At 38.9% G+C, this 27,328-nt stretch overlaps 1 protein-coding gene across 2 annotated transcripts; it reads right to left on the bottom strand.

The window, feature by feature from the left end:
- Nucleotides 1-823: 823 nt before the first annotated feature.
- Nucleotides 824-25,970, bottom strand: LOC119719216 (polypeptide N-acetylgalactosaminyltransferase 13-like). 2 transcript variants are annotated; one of them, XM_038188586.1, is made up of 12 exons: nucleotides 25,881-25,970; nucleotides 25,438-25,553; nucleotides 21,489-21,934; nucleotides 18,246-18,417; nucleotides 11,761-11,927; nucleotides 9,980-10,187; nucleotides 9,699-9,869; nucleotides 8,950-9,067; nucleotides 7,918-8,235; nucleotides 6,938-7,036; nucleotides 5,719-5,850; nucleotides 824-4,681 (listed from the first exon to the last, which is right to left on the bottom strand). In XM_038188586.1, the coding sequence occupies exons 3-12, from the start codon at nucleotides 21,700-21,702 to the stop codon at nucleotides 4,541-4,543; spliced, it is 1,740 nt and encodes a 579-aa protein (XP_038044514.1). In that variant the 5' UTR covers nucleotides 21,703-21,934; nucleotides 25,438-25,553; nucleotides 25,881-25,970; the 3' UTR covers nucleotides 824-4,540. The 2 variants fall into 2 exon arrangements, with proteins under 2 accessions (XP_038044514.1, XP_038044515.1); XM_038188587.1 differs by lacking the exon at nucleotides 25,881-25,970 and having other exon boundaries at nucleotides 25,438-25,566.
- Nucleotides 25,971-27,328: the final 1,358 nt, after the last annotated feature.

Genomic DNA, 27,328 nt, shown 5'->3' with positions numbered 1-27,328 from the left:
GTGAAGTATACAACTTACAAGAAGTGGAACTGGGAGAATCATGTAACAATACACGTATAGTCTAGAAACATGAATCAGCAAGTTGGTGAAGAAACAAGCCTACTGCATTAATTTTTATTCCCTACAAATTTTACATTCATGATTTGTGAAAATGTCAATGTCATGTTTTTTTCCCCCGAATTACAAACCGAGTTCTTCCCCTTTCATTAAAATTAAAGCCCTATTCAGTATGTGACGAGTAATAACGCAAAAGCCAAGCCGGCTTTTCGAACAAGCGAAGTTTAGGCCAACTCTCCGAGCGAAGTTTCGCCCCATTCACCAAGTGCACTGATCCGTGGAAAAAGCGTCCCTTGCAACCCATAGCTTTCTGCACATACCTTCAAAGCCGTCTTCTCCACATCAACTCGCAAAAATAACTGCTCCTATTTCGGTTAGTAACTCAACGTCAGCAGTCAAAAGTCCTTCTTCGGGATACACCAAATGTCTTGGTCACTATCTCTGTGCCCAAACAGTGACAAAAATCTTTCAAGGGGGGATGCCAAAATCGATATTTTCGACAAGGATTCCAACAGTCCCTTCTGATGCAAATTCCACCTGTCAATGTGGTCTGGCCTCGTAAGGCACGTAATGTTCAGCATTTAATTATCAGCGATCAATTAGAGTCGGGAACCAGACTCAAAACTGACACCAATTACGACGATAGAGGGCTCACATCAACTTTCGATTGAAACGTTTTGTCGTCTGCTCGTCATGCCATAATGCAATGCCATTTGTAATTTGAGACAAAAATTCAGACACAAAAGGATAGATTACATTTTCAGCGTATTATTTTTTTTTCGTTATTTATTAATTTATTTTACACTTACAAGATAAAATATTGCTTGACATTTTTATCATTTTAAAAGAAACTAACCCTAAATTAGCATACAGTCACATGGCCGACATAAACCGATAAAAATAACTGGTTGTCATTATGAAACAAAATCTGGAAATAATATATGGGGGAAAATAACAAATATCAACACTACAACATGCTTTGAAATAAAATACACAGGAAACAACTGTTTTTGTACAAACAATACAGCAAACATATTGTGCATTATTCAACAAATTCTCTGCTGACCAAATATCGATTATACAATTAAAGGCACTTGTGTATTAATTATGCATTTCTATTGATACAAAAAATTGATTGTCTTCTCGTCTTACAGTTTTAGTTACAATGTTAGTTTCTCAAAAAGAAATGTACAACCCTTTTGCAAACTGAAACAATTCTTCTGTATTTCTTTCCGAAAACCAACCAAAGCATCATTTCCAATAAGTATCTTTCCAGCATGATACTACCATCAGTTTTTTTGACGATTTGAAAACCAAAACCCCAAAATGACATACAGACGTGGAGTAAATTCTCAGGTGGTGAAGGGAAGGGGGGTGGGGGAACGCTAAAACTGATGCTTTGAAAATCGATGATGTTCTAACAGAACTTTTCAAAAACGACTCTGAAAATTGTCAGAGGCTTTGTTGAGGTTTGAATATGTTTCGTTTTTTTTTATCATCAAAAGAAAAACTGAGTAGTTGTGTTAATACAGCCCACCGCGAACTCTCAACAATCTCACTTTAGTACCGCACATGACATTAAAATCAATGACATTACGCGGCTGAAAGTTACTATCCAAATGTCCAACATGAAACCAAAGCACCGAATTCCAAAGATAAATTCTCTTTCTTTTTTAAAATTGACAAAAAAGCCACATTGACAAGTTGATTTAAAACTGAAAATACAACATATATCAATGTGGTCAACAGAGGGCAGTATTCAAATGAATATTTATATTTTTAGTATTTTTAGTTTTGGCACCAATAACTATATTTGAAGACGTTGAGACGGGCATGCTTCTTAAAAAAGAAAATTGGAAGAAATGTAACTATTTCGAAAATCTACAATACAATACAAAGATTTTTTTTTCTGCTATGAACATAAAGCTTTGCAGTTGCTAAATTGATACAATTTTTGGAAAAATATTGTCTATGTTCAATATATTAGATTAAGTAGCCAGCTCATTACAATCATTGCTAATTACCAAAATTTGCATTTATGAAACACACACTTTGATTGTTATAATTATCATCTCTTTTTTTTGCACCTACGAGATAGAAAATGCTGTACAAATCTACAAGAACAGGCTAAATCCCCTTTCCCACTTAAAAGGGAAAAAAAACTTTTGCGTTTTTTTTCTTTGAAAAGTTTGCAAAATATGTCACTATTTCCACAACTGGAAATTGGACATAGGTCTGAAATTTAGCAAAATGTACACTTTTCCAAAAAGGAAAAGGATTTTTTCCCCACCATTTATAACCATTTGTTAATGATACACGACCACACGAAATCAAAACACTTTCTACGGAAAGTAATATGCAAATTTGAAAAAAACTAAATCGGCAGCCCTAAATTACAAATATTTGAAAAAACAAAACTTCCTCACAAAACAGAAAAATGTGAAATGTTCCAAAGAACGTATGTGCCTTAGCTGTCTGATACATGAATGTTTTCCCTTACCCTTGGTCCTTGCAACAAGTAGTAAATATATTGTTAACGGACAATACATTTCGACCAATAAACAGAGTGCTTTAAGCCTATTTGAAATTTGTAAACGAAAATGGCCGATCACCGACGAAGAATGCTGACTACATTTGCTGTCAACAAAGCACAGGGTTTGAAGAAACACTTTAAAATAAGTCTACAATATATAGACAGTATCTACATTAAAACAAATTCCTGCAATGCTCCTTAAGTAAACCTTTTGAAAGACAAAAAAACTATTTAATACGTGACAAACAATATTGTTCCCCCCAAAAAAGGAAGCTAATATATATGAGATAAGGGAGAGTTGGCTAAATAAATTTGCTAAAAAAACGTCTGGATAAACAATGCTTACTAACAAATGAGTTGCATTTTGAAAGAAAATCTGCAGAAAAAAATTCTCCACATTAAAAATGGCCTTCTTTCCTTTTTTGACATTTTGCAACTAAAAACTGAGAATTAATGCTAGCAGAAATACTTTCTCTTTGGTTGAAAAAAAAAAATAATAAAGGAAAATAATGCCATTGTAAGTTAAAAAGGCAACAGTGGTATCCACATGAATTTTTCAAAGGCTGGACACTTATCATGCATTTGTCTTGTTTGACTTAAAATTCTACTTTTCAACACAAGTTTGCATTGGCTTTTCGAGTAATTTCAACCCGAAAAAGATTCATTTTTGTGGTCAGTGGTGTGCGGTATATATTGATACAAAAATGCATGGGGATATGCTTTATTGGTTTTCGTGCAACATTCCACAGTAAAATTATTCCGTGATGATTTCTATGTTTTCGGACCATATTTCTACGTTTTCGGACTCCGCTTGTGCCACAATTTATTCCGTCAGTTGAGCAAGATTTTAAACTGCGCAACATTTCACTTATGGCACATTTCACGAAAGTTTCATGGTGCGCAAGTCCGTGACTTGTGCAATAAATTACGGCGTAACTTGCACAATCATTTTAGGTGGCGTACGCAACTGAAACTGATCTATTTTATAAATAAATCGTGATCGTCATGGAGCCTATCATTGCACAGCTTATCAAGGTTGATACAAGACACTCACAGCTTGGTGTTTGAGGCACAGAATTGCTATTTTACTTGTGACAGAAGTTTTAGAGTTGCCAAACAATTTCGAAAAAAGGCGGACAAAATTCTTTTCAAAATGGTAGAATGAGGTGATTCAACGACTGTTTCAAGAACGAACAAATTCATACACAAACTGCTGTCGTAAACGCTGTTATTATCCTTGTCCAAGATGTTTAGATTATTTAAAACGTTGCGCAGCTACGCCAAGCTTCGTGAAATCGATCGTAAGTTTATTGCGCAGATGCGCAATAAATTTGTTGCGCAAGTCTGCGCAAGTCCTACGCACTTTTTCGTGACATTGGCTGCATGACCTTTTCCCCTTTATAGTAATACTGAAAATTAGGGTTTTTTCCCCCAGAAATAATGTTACCTTTTCACAACCATTCATCTGATTCCATAATTTCTTAAAATTTGTTTACGCTTCCATGGAACTCCTGCTGAATTTGACAAAAAATGTTGGAGACAATTTTTGCTGGCGCTGGAACAACTTTTACCTTTTCATCACACTTTTTGGAAGGATTTTCCCGAAAACATCAGTTTTTCAAATTGTTCACGACTTTCACGAGTGCATGACCTGTCTCGATCTGTATCTTTTCCAGACTTGAAACATTCTCATTTGCAAGGAATTTCCAACAAAATGCCTGCTTCTTTTCTTATTATCAAGGAATTTCCTACAGCAAATTCCAGGTTTTCCCAAAACAATTCCTAAGGCATTTCCCGGAAATTCCATACTCACAATGTCATTCCGGCGGCTTGTCCATCCTTAAAACAACTCATTTTTTTCATGGATATTCCAACACTAGATCCATGTTTTCCCAAATATTCTCAAGGCATACATTATGTCCAAAGTTTTCCTACTGTTTTTTCCGGTCGTTAAACCTTCTCATTCCAGTTCCAGCTTGTCATGTCCCATTGCTGGGACTTGTGTCCGTTGCAGGGTTTCATGCTGGGTTCATCTTGTGATTTATCCGATAGATCCAAGCATAATCCATTACTGTGCTTCAATTCCTTGGTCTGTTTGAAAAAAAAAAAAGTTGAGGGAGGAAAAACGAATTCACGTTACTATCAATCTTTATCTAGCAGCAATTTTGTGATGGACTTGTGATGGACATGTGATGGACATGTGATGGAAATGTGATGGCCATGTGATGGACATGTGATGGAAATGTGATAGATTTGATATTGCCTTGTGATTGGCTTGTGATGGACTTGTGATGGACCTGTGATGGACTTGTGATGGACATGTGATGGAAATGTGATGGACATGCGATGGACATGCGATGGACATGTGATAGATTTGATATTGGCTTGTGATTGGCTTTTGATGGACATGTGATGGACATGTGATGGAAATGTGATGGACATGCGATAGACATGAGATAGAATTGATATTGGCTTGTGATTGGCTTTTGATGGACCTGTGATGGACCTGTGATGGACCTGTGATGGACATGTGATGGACATGTGATAGATTTGATATTGGCTTGTGATTGGCTTTTGATGGACCTGTGATAGACATGTGATGGACTTGTGATGGACATGTGATGGACATGTGATGGACCTGTGATGGACCTGTGATGGACATGTGATAGATTTGATATTGGCTTGTGATTGGCTTTTGATGGACCTGTGATGGACTTTTGATGGACATGTGATGGACATGTGATGGACATGTGATGGACCTGTGATGGACATGTGATAGATTTGATATTGGCTTGTGATTGGCTTTTGATGGACCTGTGATGGAATTGATATTGGCTTGTGATAGGATTGTAAGGACTTGTGATGGACTTGTGATGGACTTTTGATGGACTCGTAAAGGACTTGTGATGGACTTGTGATGGACATGTGATGGACATGTGATAGACATGTGATGGACTTGTGATGGACCCGTGATGGACTTTTGATGGACTCGTAAAAGACTTGTGATTGGCATGTGATAGACCTGTGATGGACATGTGATGGACATGTGATGGACTTGTGACGGACATGTGATGGACCTGTGATGGCTTGTGATGGATTTGACATTGACTTGTGATGGACTTGCTCACCTCGGTATTATGTGCCCATTGTTGGTTGCCACCCTGTGAGTGACAGCTCAGCATCATGATGGGCCCGCCCCTGGCCACGTCCAGACAGACGTCGTCATGTCGGAGCTCCTGCAGTCTCGTCATTGCCCAGATCTGCCCAGAGGGAGGAGGAGGGAAAGATGGAAGAGCTTCAAGAGTCACTCCCACTACTCATTCAACGGCTGCTTTCCATCCTATTTAACCATACAGCATTGCTCACTGCAAAACATGCTCTAGTAGATACTACTTTCATACACACCAAAGTTCTCACGGCCACGGCCCCGCCCTCTAAAAAGTTTGGCTCCGCCCATTTCACAAGCCTGCATGCATATGGTACATGCAGGGTACATTTAGATACTACAAATGGGGAAAAATATTTGGGGTATGCTGGGGAAAACGTTGTATATGTAAAACCTTGACCCAAATGTGACGAAAGAAATAAAGAAAATCGCCGTGTTGAATGGGCTAAAAGTTGAATGTTGAATGACAAAAAGGTCCTTACTATTACTGGCGTAACTAGTAAGTCAAACATTGAACATGGATAAGCTTAATGAGATCTCACCTACAGAAATCTAGGGACTGCCCCTCGAAATTCCTTTCACTGCAAAATGTGAAATTTGGATGCAACCTACTATAAACCCAAAATGATCAAATACAGCAAGTTTTGTTTTATATTTAAGTGGTCAACCCACCTGATATTTCAACCTGAATGAGTAACGCTTTTGTTTCAGTGTCTGAGGTTGGCATGTAAATAAAAGATTTGTACTTTTAAGTTTTCTGATTCTTTCCAGATGAATTTTGCAATCTATTCAGACTGCACACTGCTGTATTAAGACTTCATGCAATTTCTATAATCTTTTTGAAATGGGCAAAAATGTTAAAAAGATGTGCCCAAAATATTTCAATATGATACAAAACAGTGAATTTTTTTTAAATATCCAGATACAACATCTTATGGGCATCAGCGAACTTTAAAAAAAAAAAAATTCAAAAATGTCACCTTTGAAATTAATCAGTGTCCGCAGTGGAAATTTAAAATCAGCGCATTGGTAAAATTAAATTTAAAAAAGAAATTAGCTTAACTTTTTTTTAAGTCTCCAAGTACATGTGTTCCATAGTAGAATTCCACAATTATTAACATTTCGGGGTCTATTAAAAAATGGGTATAAGTATGCATTAAATATAATTTTTTTCAACAAACCTGATTGCCTCCCTGTCCGTGGCAACCAAAGAGGCCCACTTTGTGTCCGCTGTCCTTCATCATGGTGTCCAGGCATTTGTTATTTTGCACGTTGCGGATCTGAGGAAGAGGTAAACAAAAACAACATCAACAACAACAACAAAACTCAGTCATGGTCGAAGGGTGACATTTGACCAAACAATGGCGTTCCATAAATTCTGTTATCTTGGAAGATAGCCTTGTCTAGACAAGAACAAACTAAAACTAATTTTTGGGGTTTCCTAACTGGACACTGTTGCTAATGACCGTCAACAAATGTGCCTGCAGGCACATTTTTAAAACCCCCTTCAATGATTGTTTTCTTCCAAATGATACCATTTAAGGCGGAATAATTTCCCAGGGCTTTTGGTGACAGTCCTATCATAACTTTGAGCAAGGATTTTCTTGTTAAATCGGTAGGTACATTTCCGGGTAACTGCAAATGTCCTACGAGCCTTTAAATCATATCCACTAGCAACATAAAATACAGAGTTTGAATCGCATCTGTGTTACTTCTTTTCTTAAAAGGTTTAAACCTTCCTGAAACATGGTCAATCAATTGCAAGACATCCGCACTTTCAACCAAGAATTCATGGGTTCGAAACCAGCTGGTGTTAATTTTTTTTAAACCTACCTCTCCCGTGGATTTTGTAGTTTGAATCTCACCGATGTTACGTCTTTTCTTAAAATGTTTAAACCTTCATGAAACATGGTTCATCAATTGCAAAACATCTGCACTTCCAACCAAGAATACACGGGTTCGAATCCCGCCTGTTTAACATTTTTTTCAAAACCTACTGCTCCCCTGGATTTGTAGTTAGAATCTCACCGATGTTACGTCTTTTCGTAAAAGGTTTAAACCTTCATGAAACATGGTTTATCAAATGTAAGACATCTGCACTTTCAACCAAGATTTCACAGGTTCGAATCCCGCCTGTGTCACTTTTTTTTTCATAACATACTTCTCCCATGGATTTGTAGTCCACCGGCCACGAAGACTCCGGGTAAATGTTCTCCAGATACCACTTGAAGCTCTTGCAATGAAGACCTTCCCTGAGCGCGTGTCTCTCCGAGAGATCCCCAGCGTCCGTCTTGGCCACCACGGGCGAGATGCGGTAGTAGAAGTTCTTGTACTCGTCCAGCCAGACTTCGGCCAGACGCTTGTTGTTCTTGTTGACGTAGTTGGTGCCCGGGGGGAAGTGGTAAGGGGACTTCTTGCGGAAGACGTGGCCCACGTGGGAGCAGGGGACGAATTCTAGCTTGCCGCCGCACATCCATAACTGAGACAAGGGGTGCCAAAATCGAGAATTTCAGCGTCATACAACGTTTAAAAAAGTAATACTAAAAGTATTTGTAATGAAAAAATTTCCATTTCTCATTTTATTTTTCTGTAACCAAACAATAAAGGTCTGGGCCCAATTTCATAGCACTGCTTAACCATAAGCAGAAAAGTTGTGCTTACTATAGCAAAAAATCATGCTGCTGCTAAAGCACTATTTCATTCTAACAGTTGCGCGCGCATGGAGATTTCTATTGTTACGTCACTGATTTAAGCAAAGTTTTCTTCTGGAGTTAAGCGTGCTTTTGCTGTGCTTGCTGCTGAACGGTCCCTACATGTATAAAATAGATGGAGGCTCGGTAAGCACAAAGTCGGCTGTTGAGCAGCGCTATGAAATTGGGCCCTGTAGATAAAGCAATGAGCCTGCATGGCATTTTATTCTCAATAGAGGGCGCTAATCACGTTTCTACAATAGAGAGACATACATACATGCACACACGTTATAATAGACAATGTTTTTACACTTGTCACATAACATTACAAATTTCCGTAATGAGTATTCAAATTGATACCATACACTGATGCTTCTAAAAAGTGATCCCCAAAACGTTTGTCAAGTGTGACCACCAATATGGCTGCCATTTGGGGTCAGTACAGGATCATGCAAACCCTGTATACTACAACACTGAAGCAGGAACAGGCATTATTACCCTACCTTGAATGAGAGCTCTAGGTTTTCCCCGCCCCATATTTTGAAGCCGGGGTCGTACATGCCCAGCTCCTCAAAATATTTCTTGTCAATGGCAAACAGACCGCCCGCCATTGTCGGAGATCTACAAAAAGAAAAGATAAACAGCATTTTAATAGTGAAAATAACGGCGCCTCTGTTAGTTCTACAAACTGATAAATTTGTTTTGAACTTTCACTTTTATTTCAGTTGGAAAACAATTTCATAAAAAAACAATGACATTTTAATCGAATAATTATTAACAGAAGTAGCACAGTTGTCACCAAAATTGAAATAAAAAAAAAAAAGGTTGAATTATAAAACTGCGACCGCATAACGTGTGCTCCATAGTACATTTAGAGAATAATTATTAACAGGAGTAGCACACTTGTCACCAAAATTGAAATAAAAAAATGATCGTTGAATTATAAAACTGCGACCGCATAACGTGTGCTCAATAGTACATTTAGAGACGTACACAAAAACTGCAGCAAATGGTTTGAAAATATTGAACACATTGTTGTCTCATTCAGTTTTGGACCAATTTCAAAACTTTATGTCCCAAGTTCAGATAATGCCCAATAGGTTAGAAAAATTAAGTTGATTTCAATTTAGTGAAGGCTGCCCAACTTCAGATATGCCCAACTTCAGATATGCCCAACTTCAGATATGCCCAACTTCAGATATACCCAATTGAGAATTCCCCAAAATCCATCCGACAAAGTGTTATCACTCACTGGACTGGTTCTGTGTTGTCCCCTCTCCTACGTAGCCGCTCCCTGTGCGGAATGGGGTACCATTTGAAGAATAAGGACCAGCCAAAGCCGCCCATTTGTGGATCGTTCCCATGTTGGTATCCAAAGTTCTCATCACTAATCACGTCAATAACTGGGCAAACAGATGTTTTCCTGCAAAAAAAAAAAAAAAAAAAAAAAAAAAAAATCGGAAAAAGATGTCATAAAGATGTCACTGCAGGGAATAGTAATTTTATCTAATAAAATATAGAACTCAGGCCTACCTATCGGCAGCTATCCTTCCCAGAAGCGGTTCAAGCCAGCCCTCCGTAACCTCGCAATGGGAGTCCAGGAACGTCAGTACGTCCCCCTTGGCTATTCCCGCCCCCGTCATGCGGGCAAGTATAAGACCTGATCGCTCCGGCATGCGCGTGATGCGCACTGGCACGGGCAGTTTGGCGACATAGTCTTCTAATTTTTTACCTAAATGCTCTGTGGAGATAAGTCAAAATCAGTTATGCATTTATTATCAAATGATATCTTTTAAAGATAACCTGAATGACAGTTGCGTAAATTTTAAATAAATTTGTACTGTCAATCTTCAAACAACAGTTATTGTTCGAATTGGCGGAAAAAAATTTGTGTCAAGAATTATTTGTGTATCCCTGTACCTAAAGGAGAAATTGCATGTGAATATTTCTTGAAACAAATTTTTTTTTCTTATCAAGCGATCTAAAATGAAAATTTGGGTAGTTTATAAAATACTGATATATTGTTCTTAGATAATTTTTTGCATAACTTAATTCACAGTTTTATGTATAAAACTGTATTTTACAAATTGGAAACAGGATAAAACTGTAAAACGTGCAACTCCAACTAAGGCCAAAAAAAAAAAGTCTCCGGTTTCTGGTATGGAGCTTGCCCAAAAAGTGGTGCGGCGACGCGGCTTTTTTTTTTTTTTACCTGATTTTTTTTGCTTCAAATGTCGGCTGATGACTGCAAATGGTGTCCGACTAAACTTAGTGCAAATATATGGGAGTCCAGAGAGGACTAATAAAGCTTATTCTCGACCATAACCCAATCTAAAAACACGTTAAAATTGTGCAGCAGCAGGATTCCAGTCAAACCAGTGAGTTTGGCGGTTTTGAGACATTATCTTTCATTAAAAAATTTTTTTTTCATTTTGCCGACGTGCATGGCTACTGCGACGCGCGCATACCAGAAACCGGAGACTTTTTTTTTTTGGCCTAACAGAATATATTATACTGACCAATTATGTTGAGTAGACCTATATATTTTGTGCTGGCAATATTAAATTCGTAACTGAATAGCCCGTGTTTAATATTTCTTTGAAAAATTAACAATGGCATCCATGGTAACAATCCACTGTGCCCAGTCATGCATGAAAGAAGTCGGGTCCTGTCATATAACGCATGACACGCTTGAATGCACGTAATAACCGCAGCCTCAATTTCCCCGTGTTCAGTCATGCATAATACATGACGTTTCGAGTCATAAATGAATATGATGCGCTGTAGATGGGCATACAGCTCAGAGATGCGACAATTGATTTCCTTTTCAAGGAAGAAATTTGAGGCTCAAAAAGACCACATTCTTTATGGAATTCTGTGTGATCAATTATAGTGGCCGAAAAATCTACTTCAGCAAAGCTAGAATAAGGCCCCCCAAAAAAGTCTCCGGTTTCTGGTATGGAGCTTGCCCAAAAAGTGGTGCGGCGACACGGCTTTTTTTTTTTTAACCTGATTTTTTTGCTTCAAATGTCGGCTGATGACTGCAAATGGTGCCCGACTAAACTTAGTGCAAATATATGGGAGTCCAGAGAGGCCACATAAAGATTATTCTCGACCATAACCCAATCTAAAAACACGTTAAAATTGTGCAGCAGCAGGATTCCAGTCAAACCAGTGAGTTTGGCAGTTTTGAGACATCATCTTTCATTGAAAAAAAAACTTTTTCATTTTGCCGACGCGCATGGCTACGTAAACTCAAGGATCTGTAAACAGCGCCCTCTATCAGTAGTGCGCATAGATAATGAATACGTTACCCTGATCGCTGGCGTCGTCTACCAGAATAATTTCGGCCAGCAGATCCCGCGGCGACCGGTTTATAATGCTGTGAACGTTGCGTAATAACGTGCTCCACGCCTCGTTGTGATATACTAGGATAACGCTGGTAGTGGGTAAATTTTTAGGATAAACTTTGTTGGCACACCTGGAGAAACGAAAAAATAAAAAAAAATTTAAACAAAATCATTGAAAGAACAACTTTTACTTGTTTTAATAATCAGCAAAGTTTCGAGATTTGAAACTGATTTTGGATACATGTACTGTGCAGAAAAAGTTAGGGGGTTAATTTGCAACTTGTCCGAATTATTTTTTTAAAATCTAAAATTACAACGTCAATTTTTTTTATCTGAAATATTGTAAAAAGCTCAAATTACTTTACAACATCAATTTGTCATACATAACAAATACATTAAAAAAAACTTGGGTGCAACAATGCCAGCTTGGTCATGGAGTCATTTGTCGAAATTATTTTTTTTTTTCATTTAATAAAACAATTATGCAAAATCAAGTTGCATCCTGTTCATCAATGTCTGAATTCAATTGTGAAGTATCAACACATGTTCCTGAAAAAAAATGCTTCGCCTACGCCCATATCATCCAAAATCCAGTGTTTGCATGCTATATTGAATCAGCGCCCAAGTCTGATGCCTCCATTATTCCGATGTTTACTTTATTTCTGTATTTAGGAACACATGGCCAGAATCTCAATAATCAATATGCAGCACATGTTGCGCTGCCAATTTACCACGTGTCACATTGTAGACGCTATGCCACATCACAATTTTGGTTTTCTGTTTTGCTTTTTATATATTGAAGAGACAGGCAATGTTTTCAGAAAGGCTTCGCGTGGAATAAATGTAGAAGCATTCCCCCCCCCCCCTAATTTGTGATATTGTGTATATTTTAAAGGGAATGTACATCATTGGCTTTTGCTTTAATTTTCAGAAATGAACTATTTGTGGGGTTAGTATAATACATCAAATATTGTTACACTGACATGTTTGAAGTTTTGTTCGAAAATGCTGGAAAAAACATGAAAAACATAATTGATCAAGTAGTCGGTTCCCCGACTCCACTAAAGATGAAATGGATAAAAAAATCCCGGAAAATTGTAAGGGAACCAGTCTAGCTGGCCTGCATCCGTTCATGGACATGGAACCAACAACAAACAAAATTTGGACTGAAAAAAAAGGTAAATTTGGAGCAGTAGTTGAAAAATAGTTAGGTTTTTCCAACGGTGGTCGGGTTGGAAATGTATACAAAAGTACCATTTTTCTTGAAAATGACTTCACATCAGGTGCCCTAATTTTACATGATGCTTTAGACTTTCATTGACCAACATCCTAGTAAGGTATCTCGTAACAACTTGGTAGTTTTATTTTTCGATGTTTGCAAATGTTGTATTTTAACTTTAAGTGTTTAACTATAACAGGAATAGTGGTGGAAGAAATCAGAGATTTCCAAGTTTGGTTATCCCATTTTTTTTTTTAAACCGAATAACTGTTGTCTGATTTCATCGCAAATTCCCATCCAGCTCACAGTCATGTACAACAAAAAGTGACAAGTGAGGTGCCACATGCAATACCCTCCCAATGACTGGGTATAGCTTGCAGGATTTAATGACCACCGGGCCTTTACAAAAACACTCCAGAGGGTATCTGAAATTGGTGGGAACTCTCTGATAAGTCAAATGGGCAGGCTATTCATGTACCAAGAAAACCACTAGCAAGTGAACGCAGTCACAATCAGAGACCATGGAGCAAATTGGGAGAAGTTTCTAGGTGTGTTCTTTAACTTGTGTCACAAAAAATGGTACGTTTAATTTTTTTTTCGAGGTCAGTTTCGAATATCCAGTTTCTGAAATCGAAACTGAATAGTGAAATTCTAACCAAATGTTTAAAAATCCAGATTTAAATCCCACAGGAATATGGGACTGTGTTCCCACACTGCAGAACACTATAAAAAGAGAAGCAATTGTGGTAAAGTGGCTTGCTCATGGGCATATGGGTAAAATAGAACCAACATTCTTGGAGACTTATAGTCACAACAATATGCATAACTAACCAACCATCCAGCCAAAAAACACTCCAAAATTCTTTCAAAATTCTCTATAAACTACTCCCCTTATAAACCATAAACAAAAATGGTCACGAATATCTATAAAAAATGTACTGAATTGTGGGTCAAGGACATGTTCTCCTTTGTTAGACCAGTGTTTCCAAAGTTAAAAACAAGTTGGATTTTACTTTCACTGTAATGTGTAAACCGTTGGACATTATTTATGTTATTCAGGAATGTGACTGCTCATGTGAAAAGGTCGGACACTGTGACCTTTACAGCTGCGTTGTAAGCCATGACTGAAGACAATGGGGGGGGGGGGAACAAAATAAGAAACTAAAGGGGTGGTTTACCACTTGGGTGACTAACACAATGTGGGCAATTGGTGGAAAATTTGGCCCTGATTTAACAGAAATGAAGGCATTCCATTCAGGATAGGAAGTACATGTAACACCGATTTTCTGCTGAAACTGAACAAAATGGAAAGGAAGTTAGTTTATAGAAAATGACAGTTGGTCAGGGGTTTATATCTAACTATGCTAATGTTTACCGTTTACCAATTTTTTTTTAATTAGTTTAATTTGTTTTGTTGCCAGGAATGATAATAAACTGGGATCTCTCACCATGCTCACTGAGAACATTTTCAGGATAGTTATTAAATATTTTGTTGAAAGAAAAACTAGATTCTAGTATTAAATGTTTAAATTGTCATTGTGCCTTTTCAAACATTAGATAATTCAGGGTTCGACCATAACTTTTTTGTTCACTAGCCAGCCGGGCTACTGAAACAGCCTCTGAACTAGCCCGCGGGCATTTTCGCTAGCCCGCTTATTTTTTAGCTCAAATACAAAATGGTGAATTTTCAGGCTCAATTCTGAGGGAATTTTGTCAGTGTTTTAATAAACAGATCTAATAATTTAACCTTTTAAAACAGTTGAAAAAAACTAGACAAAAATTGATGAGGTTTACTTCCTAAATTAAATGATTTATTTCTATAATTAATAATATTTTGACTCGCCAGCCGGGCTACTTAAGGAATAGTTTGACAAGCCCGCCGCTGTTTTGACTAGCATTTGGCTAACGGGCTACCGCTAATTTCGAACCCTGGATATGTCCATTAAAATTGCATAATACTTCTGACAATGTAACACCTTGTTCAAAAATAGTCTGAAAAAAATGTGTACATTATGTGATCTGGTGTATCAAATATAAATTCACCAATGTTGAATATCAACTCCTGAAATAATTTTCTAAACCACTGTGTATGGTATTTAACTATTTATGGCTTTTAAAAAAATGTTGATTATGTGTGTCCGGGTTTCAATAATTAGCCAATCTGTATTTCCATGACCGGATCAGGAATATTAATCAATTTGTCAGATGTCATCTGGAAATAGGATTTTGTGAGGATGCCGAAGAAAAAATAATATTACTAGCAGATGGAGCAGAGAGAATATCTCTTTAAGACTTGTTTTTGAAGGAAAAAGCAGAGGGGAAAATCCCTTGAGATTCGGAAGGATAATAGGTATGTGAGTAGGTCATGAAGAATGTTCGGGAGTAGAGAATTCCATTATAGGTTTTCACTGGTTTTGGTCGCGTTTTTATGACATCAGGCACTATGGAAATATAACACTAATGTGCTTGAGGCCTAATTCTATGGGAGTTATTTCCGTTGAATAAGTCCGTGTGTCCAAAATATGCTCATTTAATTGACTTACTATGTGATAAGAATTCCACAGAATCCTCAAAATAGATTATGATAATTCACAGCACTGCTGGTTGAGTTGACCAAACAAATTTCTGTATTACAAAATATTATTGGAGCAATTATTGCTGTGTCTCGCTGGAACTTTGCTGAAGCTTGGCCCAAAAAAGTGTTTACTTAAATCCGACTTACGAAGTGATTGAAATTCCACAGACGCAAAATAGATTATGATAATTCAAAACACTGCTGGTTTCGGGGCTCAAGGAATTTTTCCGTGATCACAAATTATTCAAGACCAAAACTTGATGCGTCTTGTTGAACATTTTCTGAAAATTGCTTAATGTGATGCCAGATTTGAAAGAATGGAAATAGATTTAGTCAAAACTTTTACTTTGTAATATTAAACCTGATGGTACTTTTTTTGGTGATAAGAAATTGGTTGGAGATCAACCCATGTCGAATTGCGGTGGCTTGTCTTAACATTTAACAATTCATCAAGCTTTAAAGGGCCCATGCAATGTACAATGTAACTTTTCAAAAGCTAGCCTTGAAAATGCACCTTTGTATCCCATTTAACCTTATTTACAATTTTTGTTCTGCTATTTTTAAGGGTGTTTTGGTACCTTTTTGGTTTTCATGCTAATAAGAATTTCCATATTCATGAGCAAAACTGTGATGTCATTCCAGGGAGAAACCTCAATGTTACAGCTATTCCAGTGCAAAAAGTTATTACAATTTCGCGTATTTTGCTGTCATGAAGTTTCTTTTCTTTGGTGATTCGTTGATGTGTAAGTACTTGTACAAACTGTACATGGAGTAAGCCAATGAGCAAACCTTTCTCACAAATGTGTTCAACGAGCAAATTTTGGATTCACAATTTGAACAGAAAACCCCTAAACTGAATAGTGTCTTCCTGGAATGACATCACAGCAACAGCGCCCCCAGTTGTTTAGAAAAGCATGGAAAATTTGAAAATGTTTTTAAAAAAGTGCACTTTTCAATAAAATTCACCAAAAAAGGAATGTCAAATAGTTTTCATACATTTAAGAGTAGTAGAAAATTGCACAAAATGTGTTTCTAAGAAAAAGTTGTCGCATGGACCCTTTATGCAAAATATGTGTCACCCGAGGAAGCATAGATTGTTCAGTTGGCGGCATTTAGTTTTTTCCCTTCAAAACTAAACCTACTACAGGCCTGTGGTCATTAGCATAGAAAAGACTTATGGCTATGGGACACGTACATGTAGCTTCCAGATCCCTTTGACTTTTTTACAAAACTCTAGAAATACGAGGTGCGTTTTCCCAGCCTCTGCCTCTGAGGCGTCGTTTTAACGGTACACATCCCGAGTGTGACACAACCAATCACCGCCATTTGCCTGTGACATGGATGACCTATGACATTTGGGTTGACGAGGTTTTTAAGACTTGTCGGAGAGCACTTAAGTATAATTCTTTATCTTTTGGAAGCCTGGGGCAAAAAGCAGCTGTGTAAGGTAGTGAATACAAATTTGATCCGATCCCACAAATTAAGAGTAAATTTTTGCAAGTATCGTTTGTCATTCATTTCCTTTAAAGATGTATCTTGAACCGAATTTTGTAAAATTGACAGGATTCCGTGACTTTTAAAAATACTTTACGATCAGGGGACACTAGCAGTGTTGCACACCAACAGGACCTTAATTTTAGGCTGTATCTGATTAAAGTAAAATCCCTAAAATCAGTAAAATAATGACAACAATCAAATGCAACATGAAGCATCGATACAGACATTCATAAGTGTATTTTGTGAGCAAAACAAGGTTCACCAAGTTCTTTCTGGGACAATTTTATATTACAGTGGAATGCCGCTATAACGAGCATCGTGGGATCCACAGAAAGTGTTCGTAATAAAGATCGTCCGGTATATAGCGATTTTGAATCACCAGTACCCTCTTTTGATCAATAGTGAACTGGCATTTCTCACATCCCGCGGTCGCACAAGGAGTTGTCAGGAGACTTTAGCAACGGGTGGTTTTCCCTTCTATTCCTTGGGGAAACAATAGCCATCTATCGCGCTTCAGCATTCAAACACAATGTAACTATGGGTCGTTTGATGTTCGGGAATTAAAAGTGGCCCAAATAGTGTTTCATACATGTACAACCGGTTGATTTTTTGTTAATCTGTTGACTTTTTTCAACAACAATGTTCGGTATGTTTTGTACATTAAAACCAGGAGCCAAGGATGATGTTCGGTATAGCCGAATGTTTGGTATATCGGTGTTCGGTACAGCGGCGTTCCACTGTAAAAAGTTCCTGGCGAGACCATGGGCACGTGGTCAACATTTTAAAATCTGTGTTTAAGTTATGCGTGGTTCCAAGAAAAAACATTTCCTTAGAAATTTCCGTGTACTACATAAGGATGCAAAACTGCACTTTATAAAGTACATTGATTGGTTCGTCGGCAACAGCATGTGGAAGTCATTGAAGAGATTTTATCGCACTGTGCTACTGCCAAACTTCCTGGTGTTGCTATTTCCTCCACAGAAACATGATCAAATTTCAGCAAACATGCCAATTGTAAATCCATCGCTAGACTTTATCGACTACTAACTTGACAAGATTGGATAATGTGAAAGGGATTTTAAAAAAAAAAGGTCTTGACATATTTTGGAAGATTTGGGAGGGTTGGGGTTGAAAAGAAGATGATTCCTGAATTCTTACCCTCGCGGCCGGACGTCCGGCAGTGACCGATTGACCGATATCCGGTCGCTGGCCATGAGGTTGAACTCGTTGATTCGGAAGAGTCTCTCTGACTCCGCTTTGTTCTCGGGCTCGATGATCACTGGTTTGCCCATCTCTCCTGGGCCATCCGAGTTGAATTGCCGCGGAACCTCTGTTCGGGAAAGACAGAAAAATGAAAAATCTTGTTTTAATGTTAAAGGGAAGATACAACATTTGCAAAAAAAAGAAGAAAAAAAAGAAATCATCAAATTATCACGAAAAAACGTACTGGATTGTTAGGGAATAACAGTAAAAGCATTCTGTAAAATTGTGGCTCCTGGTGTGCTGTTATTTTCAAGAAATATGGTATTTTTCCAACGCTGCAGCGTTGGAGAAAACTGGCTTTTTTCAAAAACTGCTCCTAATTTTTCCTTATTACTTATTCTGCATTTCTTTGCAATTGATTACACACCTGTGAATGGGTACAAACTTTCTAGACTGATTCTCTGACCTTATAATTCCCAAAAGTCTATAAATTGCTCCGATTCATCTTAAGTGGGGTCAGGGAACCAGACTAGAAGAGCATGATTGGTTTTCTTGGTTTTTCCAGCATCTACAAGCCCAAAACGTGAAACACGTCATTTTAACAATACTTGCTGTAACATACATGTACTGTTCCTCCAATTTCATTTATTTCTAAAAATTGCAGCAAAAGCAAATGTTGTACATTTCCTTTAACATCGGTGTCACTGAATTGATAGGAGATCGAATATGCACACCGTCAGAATCTAGCTGAGTTAATTATACCTCATGCATATTCATGAGCCAGTTGCATTTTGTTCACAGGTCGATACTACAGGAGTAACAGAAGTCAGAATAAGTATAACAACTTGGGAAGGAAGGAGTAGTTCCCAGACTCCACATAATGGAACAGTAGTAATTGCAACTCAGATTGTTGGTGGGATCATACCAAAACCTTCATGACGGACAAATTACATGTCATATTCTGTGAGAGGGATTTCACGATTCTGTTGATTATTTTTTATCACTTTGGTATTAAAAGGCATCATAAATTTATATTGTCTATAAAATGTACAACATCATATCAGTATCCTTTTTTTTATCTTTAGTGATAAATGGGCAAATACTGTAGTATTCTATAGAATGTACTGAAATGCTTCTATGGAGAACACAAACGTTTGGTTCTAAAAGCTCTTTAAGAATATGAAAAAGCTACATTAATTTCTCTAAAACGGTGGCTGTGTCTAAGTTACAACAAGTTCAACGACATTGACTGCACCGAACACAATAAATCTGTCTTCCTCTTAAACATTGTATTGCGCAGAACCCCAATTCCCTACCATATATCTTAACTGGGTTGGAAAGGTTTACATTTGGCACAAACAAAATGCCATCACAGGTCCTAGATATAAACAGTCGACCCAGTGAGGCAAAGGTTCCACCCCTAACCTAGTAATCAATTATCAGAAAGGATTTCGCATACTCTTTGCCCACTTGAGGTCACATTATTCACCAGGACTTAAAATTGAGGTGGGGGAAAAATATTTCAACAGAGTAATTTTTTGAAAACCTGATATCAGAAAGTTTTGAGAATTTTTTTAAATTATCTGAAGCGGCATTTTTTACAGTTTGGAAAAAAAAAAATGTTAGTCAGTTTGTGGATTTTCTTTAGCATTTTTGTTTTTTGCTTGTTTAAACCATCTCGGGGTTCGAATCCCGCCTGGGCCAATGTGTGGATTGGGTTTACAGTCCTACATTTTATGTGAACCTGATTCCGTGGGTTTCCCCCAGAATATTCTTTCTGGGGTTTTCCTCCCACCTCTGAAACTGTAATTGCTTCACATTGTCTTCTCTCTACAGGTTTCTTCAGGCTTGCCAGCTTACAGCACCCAGGGTACTTTTGATAAATTCCTGGTTTTCAATCATTACCAGAAATAATTAATGATAATAACAACTATTGGCAAAAAATACTACTTTTTAGGGAAGTTCGGGACAGCTTCTTCTTCTTCTTCTTTTTATTTATTTTTTTTTGGGGGGGGAAGGGAAGGATAGTGGGGGCAAAGTGGATGGTTTTGGGGGCGATTCCGTAGACCATGGCTTTGTTACTGTTGAAATGAATAAGAAGTTCTAGGCTATGTAACCACTGATCGTTTGTATTCCGGGCACCGTACATCTGCATGTATTACTGTGATCACACAGAACAGAAACTTATTTCTGATGTGTTGACTTTTGCCAAAGGCTAAGCCACTTAATCCATTTTTAATTTCCACGCATGATTTCAAGCATAATTCATAGAGAGTTTTAAAGGAATTATTTTGTCTTTTTGGCACCTAACATGTTGCATCTGTGATTAACTCAAGATATTCTTTCAGAATACTAATGAACAAAAAATGGAATTTTTAAACATTTATGATGATGATCACAATGGCTATAGATTGATAAGAAGAATTTTCCCACCCTAACCTCTAAGGGTTTCTCAGGACTACCCTGCTAAATCCAACAGAGTCCAACGGTTACTTCCTGCACAATCCAACAGAATCAAACTGTGCCTAATTTTTAGTTGTCTGTTGGATCCAACAGAGTCCAACTCTTATTTATCGGTACCCAACAGAATCCGACTCTGAATAAATGTACATTTGTAGAAGGGTTTACTGCTCAATCAAAAAGACTCCAACAGGTTTATGGTATCTATAGTTGGATCCTGTTGGATTCAGATGGGTTAGGGTTCATTTTAAAACAAAACTTTTTGTTGTTTGTATGTACTTAAAACACCTCTTGTTGTTTATTGACAGTTTATTGACACTTTAAATACATGTAATTGTTTACTTCTTATTGGTACTAGGAAATACAAACCACAAACAAGTTAAGCTTCTTAAACCCTGTCTAAACAAAAATGGGTACATGTATGTATGCCCATGGTATACCGTGTCTTAGTTTAATCCTTGCTTACATGTACCTGTCTGAAAAAAACTCTCTGGGTTGAAATAAATTTAAATTCGTAGAAATCTTGTTCATACCATTTCACCCAAACCAGGATAATGGTTACAGAATTTGTGTAAAGACAAAAACCAAGCCTTTTTGTACATTGTGCAGTGATGCCTACACCCAGTGCAATTGGGTTTGTGCATAGAGTTAGATTGGAGCATTTCTGAATGGTTTTTGAAAAATACCTAGAGCTGGAGAAAGAATAAGGAAAGGTTTATGTACATGGTAACCACTCACCAATTTGTTTCCTTTCTTCTGGCCTGTGTTGCATCCAATCATTGGCCTTTTCTATCATGCGTTGGATTGGGCCTTGATCGTCCACTGCGGCCTCCTTAGCGCAGCCCGGCCCTATGCACGGCGCCGTGTAGTACAACAACAGACCAAAGTCAATCAAAATCCACACCAGCGACGTGGCGATGATGATTTTACACTGGCGCCGTTTCGGCATCATGGTGACAAAACAAGTCCGACAAAAGTGCAGCTGCTAAAAAAGTAGAAAAATTGTGTCTGTAGGACGAGACACCTTAACTTGACTTGAGTTTGTTGAAGGCTCCGAAATGGCTGGAGAGTTTTGGAAGGTTTCAAATTTCCAGACTCCGTTTTGGATTTTGTTTTTTGGCAGGAAGAGGAGTTGTTCCAAGCACAGCTCTTCGAGGTAGGGGTGTGGTTGGATCGTTAACTTCCTGGATGCGGAAAAAGGTACAAAATAAAGAGGCAATTAGAAGAAAATATATTTTGAAATAGATCTAAATAAGTAAATATTTGAAAATGCCGGCACAATTGCAGAATACCCCGCCACTCGATCTATCCACTCCATGCCGGCTACGGAGTCACGGTTGACTGCCCTCAATAAACCTTCTCAGCTTTGAGCCTATTGAGGCCCTTGTAAGCGCTGTATGTACTGTGTGTCATGCTCCACTGCACTCCCACTCCGTGTCCGCGTAGCCGGCAACAGGGTACAGTTGAGTCTCGTTAATACAAACTCGTTCGAACCTAGCCAAATTGTTTGTTATATCAGAATTTTGTATTAAGAGGAACATCAGTCCCATTCATTGTGCACAAAAATGCACGGTCGGGACCAAGGCTTTATGTTTGTTATTTAAAATAACCAGAATTTGTATTAACAGAGTTTGTACTAATGAGAGTCGACTGTAGTTGGTTTGGACTTCTGCAATTACTCCAAAATGCCAAATGAGGTGTTGCATGTAGCTGAACCAGGAACACGGAAAAAAGATTTTTGTTAAGTATTGGCAGTGTATATTTTGCCAGCGACGGCAAACCTTTAGTAAACGTTAGTTTGCCGGATATGCACTGAACATGCGCAGTTACTGTTTTTTTGTACTTAAACATTTTCCGGTGACAAATTTTAGTCTGGCTCTATGCCAAAATTATAGTTGTAACCTCGTATTCACAAGATGGGATTCACACCATTTTATAATTTCGGACTTTATTTCCCTTTAAAAAAAAAATCCTCCAGAGCCACAAATCTGAAAAAGAAAATGTAATACTCTGCAAAAAAATGTTTGAGACATGTTAAAATAATAAAAGAAGAATATTCTTATTTATTTGGGGATGAGAAAAAAAAACTTTAAAATGTGGTGCGGTCGGAATCGAACCCGAGTCATCCCGCTTACTAGAGCCTTTGCTTAACCACTACACCAAACGTGCTACACAACTTTTGGTGGGAATTTAATACATCTTATAATTCAGCCCTATCTTAAAGAGTACAGTGCCCTCTGTTGATATGGATTGCCGCCGGCAAACCTTTAGTAAACGTTAGTTTGCCGTCAGTACCTCCGGCAAAATCTAAAGTATTTGGTTTGGATCATCTTTTTGAGTGTTTCCCTATCCAGTTCAGAAAGAATGTAGGCCTAGACTTAGCCCCACTAGTGTGGCCGTCGGTATGCTGCGCTTTGGTTCAGCGCAGCATACCGACGGCCACACTAGTGGGGCTAGCCCAGACAGGGCTCTGGAGTGCTCTGAAACGTGCAAAAGTAAATGAGGCCCACTTTACTCGCAGTTTATCCAGCAAATTTCTCAAAAAATTCTACTGGGGCAAAGAAAATGTCCTCAGTATTTCACCAACCAAGTTTGCAGACTGAATTCAATTTTTAAAGAAGACTTTTCTTCAATATTTTGCACATGAGATGGAAGTCAAGTGATTTCTAAATGGGGCTAAATACTAGACTGGTACATGTCCTAACATGGTCCAACTATTTGAAAAGACTGACTTCTTTTCGGTGTCAATAGTCTGGTGGCTTGACTATGGAGAAATGTGTAGTAAATTGAGACTAGTTCCCGCTTCATGCCACATGTTTCTTAAACTCTTTTGGCATGGTTGATTGATGTAGTACTGAAGTTGTGATGGACTGGTTGTTTTAAGTGCCAGTCTATTTTCTTGTTTTGCATGTTTTCAATACCTTAAGCGTTGGGACTCTCATACACAGTATTGAGAGTCCCAAATTTTCAGACTAGGGCTAGCCTAGACTGTGTAAATTTACGGTATGAAGAGTTGAGTGCAGTTTCTAACAAAACTGGAAATGTTTCTCAGTCCCAGATTTATGTCTTTTCATCATTTTTGCAATGACTGACCTTCATCATTTGAGATGTGAAGAAAAAGCAGCGTCAGGTCGCAACATTCTTTCCCATTCATTCCTCAAATTCAAACTTGTTTTTTTTTAAATAACAGAAAAGATTGAACGTTACTGTGTTCAGGAAGTAGGCATAGCCGCCCTAGTATAGCAATTTTTCATTAGGCCCCCTACTCCTTTTTCTAATTTAATTCTTATTCAAAAGAAAATCTTTCGTTAAATCTGAATAAATGTATCATAGCCTACACTGCATAAAAAAAAATCAAACACAAACCAAGGAGCAACTATAGAATGCAGGGCCACGCCGAAGCAAGGTTTTTTGTTTTGCCTGGAGGCGTGGATGGAATAGGAGTAATAGATATGCAAACCTGCAAAAAAGTGCTAAGTACAGCGAAGGAATGCACTGCACTTGTCTTCTAAGCTTCTCATGAAGGATCGGAAGGGAGGGCGTGCTTGTAAATGTTTTGGGGGCACTGTCTGGAGCGGCGGAGGCGCGGAGTCTTGGAGTCGCAGAATCGCGGAGACGCGGGGCACTGGAGTGGCTAGTGGCGGAGGCGCGGAGTCGCGGAGTCGAGTCGCAGAGACTCGCGCCGATAGAGGGCGCAATTCTCGGCGGAATTTTTTTGAGAACGAAGCATCCATATCCATTTTAAATGGGCGGGCCAATTAGGAAGGGAGGAGGGCGACAGGGCACTGTCTGGAGCGGCGGAGGCGCGGAGTCTTGGAGTCGCAGAATCGCTTTAAATGGGCGGGCCAATTAGGAAGGGAGGAGGGCGACGGGGCACTGTCTGGAGCGGCGGAGGCGCGGAGTCTTGGAGTCGCAGAATCGCGGGGCACTATACACTGGAGTGTTAGTGGCGGAGGCGCGGGCGCGGAGTCGCAGAGACGCGCACCGATAGAGGGCGCAATTCTCTGCGTGACGCGGGGCACTATACACTGGTGGCGGAGGCGCGGAGTCGCGGAGTCGCAGAGACACGCACCGATAGAGGGCACAATTCTCTGCGTGACGCGGGGCACTATACACTGGTGGCGGAGGCGCGGAGTCGCGGAGTCGCAGAGACACGCACCGATAGAGGGCGCAATTCTCTGCGTGACGCGGGGCACTATACACTGGTGGCGGAGGCGCGGAGTCGCGGAGTCGGAGAGACACGCACTGATAGAGGGCGCAATTCTCTGCGGCTCCACGACTCCACGATCGATTTTCGGAGGTAGGTCGACTGCGGTTCCACGCCTCCACGCAGCCGTACGGAGGCGCGGATGTAGAGTGAAGTGGCCCTGCATTCTATAGTTGTACCCAAACCAAACAACTGAGGATCAACCAGCCTCCATCCAATCCTTTTGTCGAACTTGAGCAAGTAGTAAAGTGTTTTAATATCACAACTGGTGAAGGCAAACAACACGTGTGACGTGTACGTGTACGGTACACGTTCGGTTTAGGCCCACGAACTTTTTGGTCGAAATCTCGTCGCAGAAAAAGGGGCTAAAAAAGAAATCTACTACGCTCTACACTGTCAAAAAGTGGCACAAACATTACGAAATTGATCCAGACAAATTTATGTACATGAAGAAAGTGGAGACAAACGGGTACAACTTACGAGAAATGGCAATTTCCGCTCCGGTCATAGTGCCGCGGACGTCGTTGGCAGTCTCAGCTGTGCTGGTCGCCATTTTGAATGATCCAAAATTGGGATTGCACGACAATCACGAAGTTCTTGCGGACACGTAGCAATGTGGGAATTAAATTCGGCAATACAAATCAAACGCGTTGTTTATGCTAAATTTATATTTGTTTATATAACTCAAAATAAAGTTTATGGCCACTCCAAAATTTCAAAGATGAGATCATTATATGTTAATTTGTAGGTCGTATCTTTCTGAGCAGGAGCTGATGTATTTTTTTCTTCAGAAAAGCGAGAAATTTGAAATAAATCTGCCCAAACCCAAAACCAAATTTTCTCCCCTTTAATTTCCCCCAAATTCTCCAAGGTAAATTTCACCACACTTTTTTTAATGCTTGAGTCACAAAAAATATATATACTTGCGTGGAGTCCGCGATCGGAAATTTCTATTTTATGGAGAAAACTTTTCCAATCCCTACTTTCAAATGGCTTTCCGTATCATCAGGGGATCAGAGTAAATAACCCCCTCCCGACATCCTACCCAACCCCGCCCCTAACTCACGTGACAGAGGGCGCTCTTGCAAAATATTAATAGTGGCATATCATGCACAAACGTCGGGAACAGAAATATTTCGTTCCCGACTTTATCTCAAATGTATATTTCATTATTGAACTATGAAAAACAGCGGATTCTCAGAATTGATTAAAATAATTGAAGCTTATCGAAGACAGGCTAGGACAATTAAATGATTGATACCAAAAACTAATGATCATTTTGTTCACAGTTCATCGAAATGGTTTATTTCATATAAATGCATGTCGGACACTTCGCCCATTCACACATTTCCACTTCGCCCCATGTCACTTCGCCCCTAACCACTTCGCCCCATCCCCACTTCGCCCCATTCCCCCTTCGCCCCATCCCCGCTTCGCCTCATCCCCGCTTCGCCCCATCCCCGCTTCGCCCCCACTGATCTCTATATAAAGACTGGATAGCGGATATGCATACAACATTCACACAGTAGACTTTGCATATTGACCAATTCGCCCCGGTCTCACGAAGATGGCCGCGTATAATACGAACGTTCTACGCGTAAATACGCGCGCGTTGTATCAACAGTTGACGCGCATTTTGGTCACGTACACATATTATGATGTTCTAAAAGGGACACATTTCCGTTGTGATTATTATTTCAAAACGCCGAAAAAGTTATATTTGCGTCATTTTAGTAACCACGACGTTAAAAAAAATGTAGTTAACCTTGGTCAGTGATGGTGGTCAAAATATAAGTCAAGTGAACCGCGACGTTACAAAAGAAATCATGCTGTCTATAAAAACGATAACTTGTCCTTTGTAGATCACCAGCCGGTCTCACCAATATGGCGTCAAATTCGTACATTGTGCGGCTCTGTATTAGCTATCCAGTCTTTATATAGAGATCAGTGTTCGCCCCATTCCCACTTCGCCCCATGAACAAATGTACATGTAGTATGAAAAAGGTGAAGGCTAGGGGTGCAGACCAGTAAATAAACTGCCAAAGACCCCCAATAATAAATGCTCCCAATTCTAGAAACTCAGGAAAATAAAAACTCTCTGATGAGGTGTTCGAGACACAGGGACCGAGACACTCATCAACTTTTTTTCCTTATTTCATCATCTTTAATTTTCTGTTCAATTTTGCCGGAAACAGAATGCTGCGGACTCGTACGGTTGATTTCTTATGCATTTTTAAATATTAAAAGTGTCACAATTTAATTGCCTATACCGGATGACGTCATCATGACGTCATCATCACACAATGTTGTTTGAATTAGGGTCTTCGCTTGAACAAAGAGTGTTGTAAATGAATTACTGGCAAACAGTCGA

The sequence above is a fragment of the Patiria miniata genome, unplaced genomic scaffold (assembly GCF_015706575.1).
Source record: "Patiria miniata isolate m_02_andy unplaced genomic scaffold, ASM1570657v1 HiC_scaffold_8, whole genome shotgun sequence".
Taxonomy (NCBI): Eukaryota; Metazoa; Echinodermata; class Asteroidea; order Valvatida; family Asterinidae; genus Patiria; species Patiria miniata.
The sequence above is the reverse complement of the archived record's forward strand: the minus strand, read 5'-3'. Positions and strand labels throughout refer to the sequence as shown.

Bases quoted from the DNA above. Each gene is read 5' to 3' on its own strand.
- LOC119719216 (XM_038188586.1), bottom strand. From the start codon at position 21,702: ATGATGCCGAAACGGCGCCAGTGTAAAATCATCATCGCCACGTCGCTG. The intron at 7,037-7,917 runs GTATGTTATGAA...CCTCTTCCTCAG, and splicing joins ACTACAAATCCATGGGAGAA to ATCCGCAACGTGCAAAATAA. The intron at 5,851-6,937 runs GTTTGTTGAAAA...CCCTCTGGGCAG, and splicing joins ACGGACAGGGAGGCAATCAG to ATCTGGGCAATGACGAGACT.